The 16,008-nt window shown below is 40.2% G+C and overlaps 1 protein-coding gene across 3 annotated transcripts; it reads right to left on the bottom strand.

The window, feature by feature from the left end:
• Positions 1–5,461: 5,461 nt before the first annotated feature.
• il12b2 (interleukin 12B 2) lies at positions 5,462–13,268 on the bottom strand. Of its 3 annotated transcripts, XM_031807373.1 has the most exons (8): positions 12,955–13,268; positions 9,055–9,136; positions 8,610–8,837; positions 8,318–8,420; positions 7,714–7,904; positions 7,215–7,363; positions 6,900–7,010; positions 5,462–5,679 (listed from the first exon to the last, which is right to left on the bottom strand). In XM_031807373.1, exons 2-8 carry the CDS (start codon positions 9,134–9,136, stop codon positions 5,548–5,550), a joined length of 996 nt encoding a protein of 331 aa, XP_031663233.1. In that variant the 5' UTR covers positions 12,955–13,268; the 3' UTR covers positions 5,462–5,547. The 3 variants fall into 3 exon arrangements, with proteins under 3 accessions (XP_031663233.1, XP_031663225.1, XP_031663229.1); XM_031807365.1 differs by having other exon boundaries at positions 5,463–5,679; positions 8,318–9,136; positions 12,955–13,189; XM_031807369.1 differs by lacking the exon at positions 5,462–5,679 and having other exon boundaries at positions 6,464–7,010; positions 8,318–8,837; positions 12,955–13,186.
• Positions 13,269–16,008: the final 2,740 nt, after the last annotated feature.

The raw sequence follows: 16,008 nt of genomic DNA, 5'->3' as shown, positions 1-16,008 counted from the left end.
AATTAAGGTGTAAAAAATAAAATAACAGTTGTGAGGCTATGCACAGTCAATGTGCGGCGGCACCGGTTAGTCGAGGTAATATGTACATGTAGGTAGAGGTAAAGTGACTATGCACGGATAATGAACAGAGAGTAGCTGCAGCGTAAAAATGGATGTCGGGGGGGGGGGGGGTACAATGCAAACAGTCAGGGTAGCAATTTGATTAGCTGTTCAGGAGTTGTGACTTGGGGCTAAAAGCTGTTAAGAATTCTTTTGGACCTAGACTTGGCGCTGTTGAAGTATTATAGCTACAGGTTCATCTGCCTCACCAAAAGCCCATTCTGGTGGGAAGCTGCTATAGACCACCAAATGCTAGTAGCAGTCAGTATCTTGATATCATGTGTTAAACACAGTGTAGGTTGGAAAAAGTATGTGAACCCTGCTAATGACTTCTCAAAAATCTAATTGGAGTCAGGAGTCAGCTAGCCTGGAGTCCAATTAATGAGACGAGATTGGATATGTTGGTAAGAGCTGCCTTGCCCAATAAAAAACACACAACATTTGAGTTTGCTGTTCACAAGAAGCATGCCTGATGTGAACATACCTCGAACAAAAGAGATGTCAGATCTCAGTTCAGCACTGTTGCTACTCTCCGTAGGAGTGGCCGTCCTGCAAAGATGACTGCAAGAGCACAGCACAGAATGCTCAATGAGGTTAAGAAGAATCCTAGAGTGTCAGTTAAAGACTTATAGAACATGCTAACATCTCTGTTGACGAGTCTATGATACGTAAAACACTAAACAATAATGGTGTTCATGGGAGGACACCATGGAAGAGGCCACTGTGGAAGAGGCCACCATGGAAGAGGCCACAAAAGTGCACCTGGATGTTCCACAGTGCCACTGGCAAAATATTATGTGGACAGATGAAATTACAGTTGAGTTGGTTGGAAGGAACACACAACACTATGTGTGGAGAAAAAAAGGCACAGCACACCAATATCAAAACCTCATCCCAACTATAAAGCATCATAATTTGGGGCTGCTTTGCCGCCTCAGGGCCTGGACAGATTGCCATCATCGACGGGAAAATGATTTCCCAAGTTTATAAAGACATTTTGCAGGAGAATGTTAGGCTATCTATCCGCCAATTGAAGCTCAACAGAAGTTGGGTGATGCAAGAGGACAACGACTCAAAACACAGGAGTAAATCAACAACAGAATGGCTTCAACAGAAGAAAATACGACTTCTGAAGTGGCCCAGTCAGAGTCCTGACCTCCACCCATTGAGATGCTGTGGCATGACCTCAAGAGAGCAGTTCACACCAGACATCCCAAGGATATTGCTGAACTGAAACAGTTTTGTAAAGAGGAATGGTCCAAAATTCCTCCTGACCATTGTGCAGGTCTGATCCGCAACTACAGAAAACGTTTGGTTGAGGTTATTGCTGCCAAAGGAGTGTCAAACAGTTATTAAAATCCAAGGGTTCACATACTCTTCCCACCCTGCACTGTGAATATTTACACGGTGTGTTCAATAAAGACAATAAAAACATATAATTGGTTGTGTTATTAGTTTAAGTAGACTGTGTTTGTCTATTGTTGTGACCTAGATGAAGTTCAGATCAAATTTTATGACCAATTTATGAAGAAATCCAGGTATTTCCAAAGGGTTCACATACTTTTTCTTGCCACTGTATATATATATGCATAATTTAACATAAAATCCCTCACCAACAGCAACTCTAGAACCAGTTAAGCTAAAGACACCAAAACAACTTTTAGATGTTCAGTCTATCCTAACTTCACATTCTTAAAACTTTGAACAACTTTAATTATAGAAATTTACTTTAATTATAAACATTTGCATAAATGAACATAGCTAGAGACACCATTTTCTTCAGGAAATGTACTTTTCTAGTTGAATTATTTATTTTATACAGTCATTATTGCTCTTCTTTACCAAAGGTGTTTATCATTTCAGACCCCACTGTATATATACAATATACAAACAAGGAAACAGAAGTGAGAGGCGAAAAACACATAGCCATTTATTTGAATATGTTGGTAAACCATTGTATAAAAGTGATAATGCCCTTTTTGTAAGTTTTTTCAGATAGTTATTGTGAAAAAGGTAAGTATATTTAAGGGATAATGCCCGAGAAGTCAGTGTTTGGAGGATACAGTTGAAGTCGGAAGTGTAACGGCCGTTGGTGGAAGAAGGAGAAGAGGACCAAAGAGCAGCGTGGTACGTATTCATAATGATTTTAATAAAGATGAATACTGGAACAAAAACAACAAACCGACAAACGAACAGTTCTGCAAGGTGCAACAAAAACACTAAACAGAAAATAACTACCCACAACCCATAGTGGGAAAACAGGCTGCCTAAGTATGGTTCTCAATCAGAGACAACGATCGACAGCTGCCTCTGATTGGGAACCATACCAGGCCAAACACAGAAATACAGAACATAGAATGCCAACCCCAACTCACACCCTGACCAAACTAAAACAGAGACATAAAAAAAGGAATTAAGGTCAGGACGTGACAGGAAGTTTACATACACCAGAGCCAAATACTAATAATAGAATAATTTAAACTCAGTTTTTCACAATTCCTGACATTTAATCCTAGTAAAAATGCCTTGTTTTAGGTCAGTTAGGATCACCACTTTATTTTAAGAATGTGAAATGTCAGAATAATAGTAGAGAGAATGATTTATTTCAGCTTTTATTTCATTCATCACATTCCTAGTGGGTCAGAAGTTCACATAGACTCAATTAGTATTTGGAAGCATTGCCTTTAAATTCTTTAACTAATTATGGTGCGTGTAAAGATGGTGGCAGGTGTGCGTAATAATGAGTAAACTGGTGACAGCAAGTGCTAGAAAGGGGGAGCGGGAGTAGACGTGTGTAACACTTGTCATCTGGGGAAGGAGAGGAGGACCAAGGTGCAGCGTGGTAAGTGTTCATATTATTTAATGAAATATGCAACACTAGACAAAACAACAAACACGACAAACAAACAGTCCTGAAAGGTGAAACAAAAACACTAAACAGGAATCAACCACCCACAAAACACAATGGAAAACAGGCTACCTAAATATGGTTCTCAATCAGGGACAGCGATTGACAGCTGCCTCTGATTGAGAACCATACCAGGCCAAACACAGAAATAGAAAATCATAGACAAACTAACAGACAACCCACCCAACTCATGCCCTGACCATACTAAAACAAAAGACAAAACAAATTAACTAAGGTCATAACCGGGGACACCCTGCGTAAGCTGGTGCCATGTACACTGGCCCGAGGAGACGCACTGGAGACCAGATGCGCTGAGCCGGCTTCATGGCACCTGGCTCGATGCCCACTCTAGCCCGGCCATTACGAGGCGCTGCAATGTGCCGCACAGGGCTATGCACACGCACCGGGGACAACGTGCGCCTCACGGCATAACACGGTGCCTGCCCGGTCCCTCTCGCTCTCCGGTAAGCACGGGGAGTTGGCTCAGGTCTCCTACCTGACTCAGCCACACTCCCCGTGTGCCCCCCCCAAGAAATCTTTGGGGCTGCCTCTTGGGCTTCCAACCGCACTGCCTCTTGGGAGCCTCTTGGGCTTCCAACCGCACTGCCTCCTCATACCACCGCCTCTCAGCTTTCGCTGCCTCCAGCTCAGCCTTGGGGGGGTAATATTCTCCAGCCTGTGTCCATGGTCCCTTGCCGTCCAGAATCTCCTCCCATGTCCAGGAGTCATGCACTTCCGGCCGCTGCTGCTGCCCGTTACCACGCTGCTTGGTCCTTTCTTGGTGGGTGGTTCTATAACACTTGTCGTCTGGGGAAGGAGAGGAGGACCAAGGTGCAGCAAAACACTAAACAGGAAACAACCACCCACAAAACACAATGAAAAACATAGACAAACTAACATAGACAACCCACCAAACTCACGCCCTGACCATACTAAAACAAAAGACAAAACAAAAGAACTAAGGTCAGAACGTGACAACGTGACAGGCCCGTTTGCTTCCATTAAGTTCTTAGTGAATATAACATTGTTACATTGACCTGTAGTTACAAATGTGATACTTGTTTGTGGTTTGTGTAATCACACATGAAAATGCTTACACATATGAAATTTGCAAACAAGCGGAAATAAATTGTTTTATGCTTCTCCTTAGTCTTTAATGAAATACCATTGAAGTACATGGTTTTAATACCACCTGTTATGAAGGGGGTTCCTGCTCAGAATCTCTTGGTCTTCCTGGGGTACTCCTGCCTGGTGATGGCCTCAGTAGTGACCACTAGGGGAGCAGTCTCCTCAGTGTAGGGTGAAAGGGAATGGGTGAGTGTGGCTACGCAAGTGCCAGTGTGTGTCAAATCAAAGTTTATTGGATACACAGTTTAGCAGATGTTATAGCGGGTGCAGTGAAGTGCTTATGTTACTAGCTCCTAACAATGCAGTGAAATGTCAATCAAGTTTACAAATAATACAAAATAAATTAATCAAGAAACCAATCAAGAAACATCAGAATTAATCTAATTAACAACCCAAATATCACTGTAACAGTAATCCAAATGCATTCTATCCATATGTACACCAGAATAATTTTCACAAGATATAATTTGTAGAAATATTAGAATGAGCTATGTGTGTGTGTGTGATAGCTTGCAATGGTGTAAAGTACTTATATAAAATTACTTTAAAGTATTACTTATGTTGTTTTTCTGGGGTGTCTGTACTTTCATTTCTATTTATATTCTTGACAACTTTTACTTTTACTTCACTACATTCCTAAAGAAAATAATGTACTTTTTACTCCATACATTTTCCCTGACACCCTAAACTACTCATTACATTTTGAATACTTAGCAGGACAGGACAATGGTCCAATTCAGGCAGGTATCAAGAGAAAATCCCTGTTCATCCCTACTGCCTCCTATCTGGTGGACTCACTAAACACAAATGCTTTGTTTGAAAATTATGTCTGAGTGTTGGAGTGTGCCCCAAGCTCTCTGTAAATAAAAAATAAAATGGTGCCCCCAAATATAATAAGCTTGTCTTACTCTATTGTTTGTAAGCAAGTGTAATTGTAAGCAAACACGGTTTAGCCTCGAAACATAGTTAAAACTACATAGATTGTCAGCTATAGTCAGCTATAGACAGCTCTGTTTCTGAATTTTGGAGTGGTTACATTTCTCCTGCCCCATCACTCAGCCTGTACACCAAGACAGTGGCAGGTGTCCATTTTGTTTTGGTTTGAACTACAGATTGTCCCTTTAACAACCTGTATGTGTTGATGCATTGATGTTGTGATCTAATTTACACAGTAGATAAAAAATCATTTCTGGTCACATTCATCAGATTTGCATTTTCATCTGAAATTTGCAGGAGTAAAACCATGTCTGCATGAGGACCATCCACTCTATAGACAAACTACATGGATGTAGAAAGTCCATAATCATCACTACTTTTTAGGAACATGTTGAATATTACATTTTATTGACATATTTAACTGTCTAGATCCCAGAAACACATAGTGATACGACAATAGAGACACACGATGTCCGTTATTCATTAGCAGTGAATGCAGATCTCGACTTAGTCTTGGTCCTCTTCTTTTCTCCAGTCTTGCAGCAGATGCTATCTTTTCCTTTGCGTTTCTCTTTGCATTTCTCCTCCTTTTTGCCTCCCGTAACCACCTGTAATAAGGTAAATGGTAGAGTGTTTCCTATCCATAAGCCAACCAGATGGTTATTTTGTTTGGGCACCTCATTCAAGAAACACAACAAAGATCACTTACTCTACAAAACTTGTAGGAAATATTTAATCTGATGTGTGTGTGTGTGTCTGTGCGAGTGTTTTGTGCGTGCGGCAGAGGAGGATGGTGGGAGAAGAATATAGCAGGATGGGCTCAATGTAATGGCTGGAATGGAATGAATGGAAAGGTATCAAACACATCGACTTGTGTTTTCTACCAATCCATCCTTCTATTACTCTGGCCACTAGCACCTCTCTCTCTGTGTGTGTGTGTGTGTGTGTGTGTGTGTGTGTGTGTGTGTGTGTGTGTGTGTGTGTGTGTGTGTGTGTGTGTGTGTGTGTGTGTGTGTGTGTGTGTGTGTGTGTGTGTGTGTGTGTGTGTGTGTGTGTGTGTTTCTTGGTCTAACAGGATGTGATGGAATAAGTGTGAATAGGCTGCCCTTCACATTGAGCCACAGTACACAACACATTAGCCCAGAAATGACTCAGATGCTAACATCAGTGTCTATGTAGCAGGCTTATCCATGAGACTAGTGTAAAATGTTTTGTGGTTAAATTATATAGAGTATTTTTGCTTTCTTCCATTTCTTAATTACTATACAATCATCAAGTTCACCTTTAAATGTTACAATAATACCAAACATCAACAAAAACACATATACTGTATGTACACCTCCCAACACATATATATACATAGTATACAGTATACAAACAAGGAAACAGAAGTATGAGGCAGGAAACTCACAGCTCTTTTAATAGCAATAGTTGTGACGTACAAAGAGACAGAGCCAAACCATCAGCCTACACAGAAAAACCACCACAAAGATACATTGATAAAGGGACAGATATCACATCACACACTTGTACACTGTAAACCAGGGTTGCAATGGTGCTCAGGATAGAGGTTGTTGTTAACCCTTTTGTAGCTTTCTTCAGATAGTTATTATGAAATAGATAAGTAATATAATTCAATAAATATGTCAATAGTTACCATTTTGCAGATTTACATATTTTTTAGAAGGCACTAGTCTATGATAACCAGTGCCTGAAGAAATAATGGTAGCTTACGTTGGAGGGCGACAGTAGAAATGAAGTGATACTCTAAAAAGCATCTGCTAAATGTCATATATTATTCTATTATTATTATATCTTAGTTGGTTACATTTTTCCAGGGGGTCCACTGGCTCCAGGGGGAAGGGACCAGGGGGTCTCTGGAGCGGGCCCTCAGCTTACTGACCCCTCTCGGTATGAGAGGATTCATTGAGTGCTCCTCCTAGAGAGTGTAAGGCAAAGGAGAGAGAGTTATGGTTTCATTCCAAAATTCCAGTGTGTGTCAATGTATATAAGCTTGTGTGTGTGTGTGTGTGTGTGTGTGTGTGTGTGTGTGTGTGTGTATGTGTGTGTGTGTGTGTGTGTGTGTGTGTGTGTGTGTGTGTGTGTGTGTGTGTGTGTGTGTGTGTGTGTGTGTGTGTTGTACCTTTCCGTTGTCTTTAAAAATGTATCCTATCTGGTGCTCCAGAGGGAAGTAGCTGGGCGGACAGTTCCAGGTGGCTGGCGGTTCTACTTTCACCTTCAATCTCTGATCCATCACCTGGCACTTCATCCCTGCAGGACTGTCTGGCTGGACTGTGGACATGTATATAATAGGCAGGGGTATATTTATTAGTGCACAATGCAGCAAAAAGGTTGCCCCGAAGCGAAACATTTTACATTGGAAAAACGAAAACAAGCATATAGGATAAATTCACGTAGATTTCAGGTCCATTTGCTTCCGTTAGCTTCCTTGTGAATTCAACGTTGTTACATAGACCTGTGATACTTGTTTTTGGTTTGCGTAATCACACATAACATTCTTACACACATGAGATTTGCAAACAAACGGAAATTAATTGTGTTTTAAGCCTTTCCTTACTCTGGAAAGAAGTACCATGGAAGTGTGTTTTAATACCACCTGTTACGTAGGTGGATACACTCACCAATGTCGTGTAGGTAGAACCTCTTAGTCTTCCTGAGGTACTCCTGCCTGGTGATGGCCTCAACAGTGACCACTAGGGGAGAGGCCTCCTCAGTGTAGGGTGAAAGCGAATGTGTCAGTTCAAACTCCAACCCTCCATCTTGGAGGCTGGTCGTTGGGTACACCCAGGTGCAAGATTCCTGGCTGTCAGTACTGGAGACACATACAGAGGTAGAGTTTTAATTTGAGGGAGTTTGCTACAGCAGGAAAATAATCCTGCAGCGACAGGAAATGTGAATTTTTATGTGGATTCTAATTAATGGACATTTTAAATTCAAAGTGGAAATTACAAACTTTAGAAGCCTTGTTAAAACCAATAGACTTTAAGTTTGAAATTCTCAGCAACAAAAGAGTGCTCAAATTAATATCCCACATCTGTACAGTGCACTTCAGATTAAATAAGAATGTCTCTCTGTGTCTGAATAAAAACGATGAAAAAGGCTACGTTTGAATGTGTGTGTGTGTGTGTGTGTGTGTGTGTGTGTGTGTGTGTGTGTGTGTGTGTGTGTGTGTGTGTGTGTGTGTGTGTGTGTGTGTGTGTGTGCGTGTGTGTATGTTTTACTTACCAGTCATGGCCCAGCCCAAGACGGACAGCTGTGAATTCACTGTGGGTCCAGCTACAGTTAAAGGTGCAGCCATAAGACTTGGCCCGACAGCTGATTAAATCATCTACAGAGAGAGGCAGAGCATACACACACACACACACATAGACACACACACACACACACACACACACACACACACACACACACACACACACACACACACACATACACATACACATACAAACATGAACAACCAGACATGTGGTAGAGACATGTGGGCAATAAACTCTCTCTCTGTCACAAACACACACACCGTCCTGTTCCTTCAGCTCCTCCAGTAGATAGATGGATCCTAGTTTCTTGTCTCCATCCCAGCAGCTGTATTCTCCATACCAGTCCACCTCATTCAGTATCAGGTTACGGCCTTGGACCTGAGTTTTGTCTAAATCCTCAGTCTCTCCCTCGTACTTCCACGTCATAGCTCCAGAGAATGCCGTGGGACATGTCAGAGTCACCAAACTGTCCCCCTTATCAACCATGTCTACAGGGGCGCACGTACGCACACACACACACACTTCAATTAGATCCACAATGGCTTCAATTAGATCCACAATGGCTTCAATTAGATCCACAATAAAACACTGATAGTACAGTATACATAAAGAGATACAGGCAGAAACCATTGATACTTACAATCAGGAACACACACAGCTCAGAGATAAAGAGAGAAACACACACACATACAAACACACACTCACAGAGTTCATTGAAGGAGGTGAGACCATTCACTCTCGGTAGAATAACACAGAGGAGCATGATGAGCCATGGTACTACAGTCATCTGGAGAGGAAAGAAAGTACAGGGGAGAGAGAAAGTCACACCGTATACAGGAGAAGGGTGAAGATGACCGTAGAGATACTAATCTAACATCAGTTTACTGTTTCACCCTAATGGTTAGGAATAGGACTTCTGGAGAGAAAGCAGACCACAGATCAGTTTACTGTTTCACCCTAATGGTTAGGGTTAGGACTTCTGGAGAGTAAGCAGACTACAGAGCAGTTTACTGTTTCGCCATAATGGTTAGGGTTAGGACTTCTGGAGAGTAGCAGACTACAGAGCAGTTTACTGTTTCGCCCTAATGGATAGGGTTAGGACTTCTGGAGAGTAAGCAGACCACAGATCAGTTTACTGTTTCACCTTAATGGTTAGGGTTAGTACTTCTGGAGAGTAAGCAGACCACAGATCAGTTTACTGTTTCACCCTAATGGTTAGGGTTAGGACTTCTGGAGAGTAAACAGACTATAGATCTGTGCCTATGGGAAGCCTTTACCTGGAGTTACCTGGATTTATCCGATTTATCCTATTTATCCTATTTGTCATATAATCATAATTATATGACAAACTAGCCAGTACCTAATCCGAACTTGTTTTTTGGGGAATTCCTTAAAGCAATTTGCTCCACTTGGCCTACATATGGCATTATTTATACCAGTTACTCAATGTGATTAATTATTGGAAGGAAGTACAAGAAACTTTATTGTTACAGCATTATAATTCTTAAGTAAATAACAGCTAACAAACAGGACTGACTACGCAGGACTGTAAAATAAAACATAGGCATATCTATATTAACCCTGTGAGATAATATAGATTGGATAATGTTTAGCCAGGTCCATAATTATGGATGATGAGCTGAGACTGTATAAAGATGAGCAAAAATGATTTTATGAAATAAATAATACAAATACTGAGCTATATCGTATGCTCAAAAAAAAATGGTAAATGATGTTATTATACTAATACAATTGCTCAAAGAAAGACATTTTGTTTAACAAGTAATAAAAAATATCTAAAAAAGATAGGAGTCAAAATTATTGGCATCGCTGTATTCAATTCTCTAGCCCACTCCCCTTGTGAGGATAACACTGAGCCTTTTTCTAAAATGAGCTTGGAGAACACATTGAGGCTGCAGGTGTCCTAGTGGTTAGAGTGTTGGACTTGTAACCGAAAGGTTGCAAGATTGAATCCCCGACAAGGTAAAAATCAGATGTTCTGCCCCTGAACAAGGCAGTTAACCCACTGTTCCTAGGCTGTCATCGAAAATAAGAATTTGTTCTTAAAACTTCTTAGGGCTAAGACCCCTTTTTTCTCCACTTCCTGTCTGAATGACATGCCCAAAGTAAACTGCCTGTTACTCAGGCCCTGAAACATACAATTGGTACCATTGGAAAGAAAACACTTTGAAGTTTGTAGAAATGTTAAAATATTGTAGGAGAATATTACACAATAGATATGGTAGGAGAAAATCCAACCTGAATTTTTTTTGAGAGAGACCATCCTCTTACAATGGCATGTAAGGGCATTGGGGCATACTGAAAATTAGCTCCGTGGATGCCATTCCTATGGCTTCCACAAGGTGTCAGCAGTTTTAGTAGGACGCAGTCTTGGAAATTTGTGTTTGCGCGTGCCTTGAAGACAGGACCTGCTAAAATCGGTTTCCTATTGAACATACTTCTTTCTGTAAGAAATTATAGTTTGACTACATTTTAGGGTATCTGAGGAGTAAATAGAAACATATTTTGACTTGTTGAAACAAAGTTTAGGGGTAGATCTTTGGATTCCTTTCTCTGCAAGTTGAATGAGTGGATTACTCAAATCGATGGCGCCAACTAAACAGACTTTTTGGGATATAAAGAAGGATTTTATCTAACAAAATGACACTACATGTTATAGCTGGGACCCTTTGGAGGACAAATCAGAGGAAGATTTTCAAAAGGTAAGTGAATATTTAATCGCTATTTGTGAATTTGCCGGTGGAGAAAATATTTTGACGTGGGGCGATGTCCTCAAACAATCACATGGCATGTTTTCGCTGTAATAGATACTGTAAATCGGACAGTGTAGTTAGATTAACAAGAATTTAAGCTTTCAACCGATATAAGACACTTGTGTGTACCTAAATGTTTAATATCCATCATTTTTATGATTATTTATTTGAATTGTGCGCCCTCCAGTTTCACCGGAAGTTGTCCCGGTAGCGGGATGCCTAGCCCCATTAACTGACTTGCTTAGTTAAATTAAGGTAAAAATATATATAATTCATTGGAAGGGATCTTAGACCATTCCTCCATACAGAAACTTTCCAGATCCTTGATATAATTTGTCTGCTCTTATGGACTGCCCCCTTCTACTTTCAAACCACAGGTTATCAATGAGGTTCAAGTCCAGAGACTGAGATGGCCATTACAAAAAGTTGATTTTGTGGTCAATTAACCATTTCTTTGCGGATTGTGATTACAGCTTGGGGTTATTTTCTTGCTGGAAAATCCACTTGGCAACCAGGTTTTTGGCAAAAATGTCCTGGTACGTGGTAAAGTTCATGATGCCGTTGACCCTAATATGTGGAAGTAAAATAGCACCTTAAGATCAAAGATCCACCAGCTTATTTTACAGTTGGTATGAGGTACTTTTCTGCATATGCTTCCATTTTTCGACTCCAAATCCACCGCTGGTGTGCACGGCCAAAGAGCACTATATTTTCATGGCATCTATAGCTCAGTATTTGTATTACTTATTTTATGCAGTCTTTTTTGTTCATCTTTTAACTGTAGCCATTCGCTGAAAAACATTACACACCCAGACTCCAGAAAGAGGTAGAGCAGGCAAACTCTGATATAAAGTTTGAATTAGGAACCTTGGATATGCTCTCAAATATAATAGATCATCATACAAACATACACTGAATATACCAAACATTAGAAACACCTTCCCTGTGGAACGCTTTAGACACCTTGTAGAGTCCATGCCCAGACGAATTGAGGATGTTTCAATATTAATATTGAAAACATCCTCAATTCGTCGGGGCATGGACTCTACAAGGTGTCAAAAGCGTTCCACAGTGATGATGGCCCATGTTGACTCCAATGCTTCCCAATGTTGTGTCAAGTTGGCTGGATGTCCTCTGGGTGGTGGACCATTATTGATACACATGGGAAACTGTTCAGCATGAAAAACCCAGCAGCGTTGCAGTTTTTGACACAAACCAGTACGCCTGGCACCTACTACCCCGTTCAAAGGCACTTACATTTTTGTGTTGCCCATTCACCCTCTGAATAGCACACATACACAATCCATGTCTCAGTTATCTCAAGGCTTGTTTAACCTGTCTCCTCCCCTTCATGTTCACTGATTGAAGTGAATTTAACAAGTGACATCAATAAGGAATCTTAGCTTTCACCTGGTTAGTCTATATCATGGACAGAACAGGTGTTCCCAATGTTTGTATACTCAGTGTATAAAATATATCACATTGTGATACTGAAGGTTTACACCATGCCAAAAGTTTGTAACTGCTATTTTCCTAAAGGGGAATTAAGCCTAATTAAACACAGATATATAGAATTTATATAGATGTATATATATATATATATATATATATAGAATATATATATATAGAATTTCAATTAAAAGTTAAATGCAAACTACAGTACGTCCTGCCATAGCCTTTGATGAGCCTACATGAACACAGAAAATTTACTATTCATTGAATGCAAAAAAAATATTTACTGAAATGTAATAACCTATGTTTTCAGTTCTAATTAATACATTTCCCATTGAATTGGTTCACAGCCCATAAGTTGCTCAGGTCTTGCGCTTACCGTTATGCTGAAGTTGCGCTGGTCACGTTGATAAATTGTTGGCAGTCTGCTCGGTCAAGCTTGTAACAAAGAGTCAACTTGAGTTTCTCTCTCTCTCTCTTCTGAAAGTCCTTCTGTTTTATATGTTTGGCTACTGTGTGCTATTCAGCCTCTGCCCACACATCTTTGCCACGGACTTTTGGAAGATTAGAGGGTGGGTGGGGATTTGGGGGAGGATGAAGTTGTGTGCAATTCATAAGTAAACTATTAGTACTAGTAGAACTGTGTGTGCATGTGTGTGTGGGTATGTGTTGGTTTGTGTGTACGTACACATGCACCACAGTTCCATCTGAGATTAGGATCTTTAATGGTGTGACGTGTGAGGGAGTTGTAGCGATGGTCGTCAACAAAATATTTTCTGAAGAAAACCCTCCAGTTCGGGGCACTCCCTACACCCACCCCATACTCCCCTCTATCATACAGCAATGTCATCTCTCCTTGCTTTCTTTTTTATGACCAATATTTCATTTTTTGTTGTTCCTTTTTTGGTCAGGGATACAGCAGGTACAATATTCATATTCACATCAGATAATATTTACATATATTATTCAATTTTTCATTAAATATTTTCTATATCTATTTCACCTGACCTTCTTTCATTTTCTCTTCTTTAGCATTCAACACTTGTGTCATACATAGATTAATTTGCAAGTCAAACTAGTTTTTGAGGAAACATGTCCACATGAGGCTTTTTATCTTTTATCTCTCACAGTACAGTTTCTGTCTCAACCTTATGAGGTTTATTTTAGATGGGTGGAACTAGAGAACTAACTACTGACCCCAAACACACACACACACATATGCACACACACACTTACACACACACACACACACACACACACACACACATTAAATCATCATTCACATGTTCAATGTCTATGGGTCTTTTGTTCAGAGAGAACTCCACACGTCCCACTACAACATTATATTTTTATACGTTCATAGTTTGTATGTGTGTGTGTGTGTGTGTGTGTGTGTGTGTGTGTGTGTGTGTGTGTGTGTGTGTGTGTGTGTGTGTGTGTGTGTGTGTGTGTGTGTGTGTGCACTTTCACCACAGTTCCATCTGAGATTAGATCTTTAAATTTGTGACGTGTGAGGGTGTTGTAGTGATTCTCGTCAATCAAATATTTTTAGAGGAAAACCCTCCGGTTTGGGGCACGGTGTGCACACACAAAATTATTCAGTTGGATGGGCATTTGATTTGCATAGTATTTTACACAGACCTCCACATTTTCTTAACGGGTTTTATAGTGAAGACATGTAAAAATGCCTTTTAATGCGGCATGAAGACATACCCAAATCTAACAGCCTGTAGCTCAGGCACAGAACCAAGGATATGCATATTCTTGGTACCATTTGAAAGAAAATACTCTGAAGTTTGTGTAAATGTGAATTGAATGTAGGAGAATAACACACAATAGATCTGGTTTAGATAAAACAATTTTAAAAAACATGTTTATTTTTTTTATTTTTTTTATCATCAAAATGAACAAGATAAAACAAACATTCAGATAGGATGATGGGGACAATTTTAGTGAAAATATAAGAGGGCACCAGTACTTGTGCAAAGTTTCAGAATGATAACTTCCAAAATGAGTGTGCTTACATGACATTTATCATGAAGTCACCCAGGTGTCCCACAAAAGTAGCCCAAATGTACCCAAGTGGCCAAATTGGTGAAGGTATACATTTTGAAACAAATAACTATATACAAAATACCAAAATGGTATTCTTAACACCCCCCCCAAAAAAAAATTTGAGGAAAAAAAAATGGAAAAAAAGTATTATTGATTTAAAAATATATGAAAAAATATATATACAGTGCATTGCGAAAGTATTCGGCCCCCTTGAACTTTGCGACCTTTTGCCACATTTCAGGCTTCAAACATAAAGATATAAAACTGTATTTTTTTGTGAAGAATCAACAACAAGTGGGACACAATCATGAAGTGGAACGACATTTATTGGATATTTCAAACTTTTTTAACAAATCAAAAACTCAAAAATTGGGCGTGCAAAATTATTCAGCCCCCTTAAGTTAATACTTTGTAGCGCCACCTTTTGCTGCAATTACAGCTGTAAGTCGCTTGGGGTATGTCTCTATCAGTTTTGCACATCGAGAGACTGACATTTTTTCCCATTCCTCCTTGCAAAACAGCTCGAGCTCAGTGAGGTTGGATGGAGAGCATTTGTGAACAGCAGTTTTCAGTTCTTTCCACAGATTCTCGATTGGATTCAGGTCTGGACTTTGACTTGGCCATTCTAACACCTGGATATGTTTATTTTTGAACCATTCCATTGTAGATTTTGCTTTATGTTTTGGATCATTGTCTTGTTGGAAGACAAATCTCCGTCCCAGTCTCAGGTCTTTTGCAGACTCCATCAGGTTTTCTTCCAGAATGATCCTGTATTTGGCTCCATCCATCTTCCCATCAATTTGAACCATCCCTGCTGAAGAAAAGCAGGCCCAAACCATGATGCTGCCACCACCATGTTTGACAGTGGGGATGGTGTGTTCAGGGTGATGTGCTGTGTTGCTTTTACGCCAAACATAACGTTTTGCATTGTTGCCAAAAAGTTAAATTTCGGTTTCATCTGACCAGAGCACCTTCTTCCACATGTTTGGTGTGTCTCCCAGGTGGCTTGTGGCAAACTTTAAAAGACACTTTTTATGGATATCTTTAAGAAATGGCTTTCTTCTTGCCACTCTTCCATAAAGGCCAGATTTGTGCCATATACGACTGATTGTTGTCCTATGGACAGAGTCTCCCACCCTCAGCTGTAGATCTCTGCAGTTCATCCAGAGTGATCATGAGCCTCTTGGCTGCATCTCTGATCAGTCTTCTCCTTGTATGAGCTGAAAGTTTAGAGGGACGGCCAGGTCTTGGTAGATTTGCAGTGGTCTGATACTCCTTCCATTTCAATATTATCGCTTGCACAGTGCTCCTTGGGCTGTTTAAAGCTTGGGAAATCTTTTTGTATCCAAATCTGGCTTTAAACTTCTTCACAACAGTA

This window comes from Oncorhynchus kisutch, linkage group LG3 (assembly GCF_002021735.2).
Source record: "Oncorhynchus kisutch isolate 150728-3 linkage group LG3, Okis_V2, whole genome shotgun sequence".
NCBI classification, from domain to species: Eukaryota; Metazoa; Chordata; class Actinopteri; order Salmoniformes; family Salmonidae; genus Oncorhynchus; species Oncorhynchus kisutch.
The sequence above is the reverse complement of the archived record's forward strand: the minus strand, read 5'-3'. Positions and strand labels throughout refer to the sequence as shown.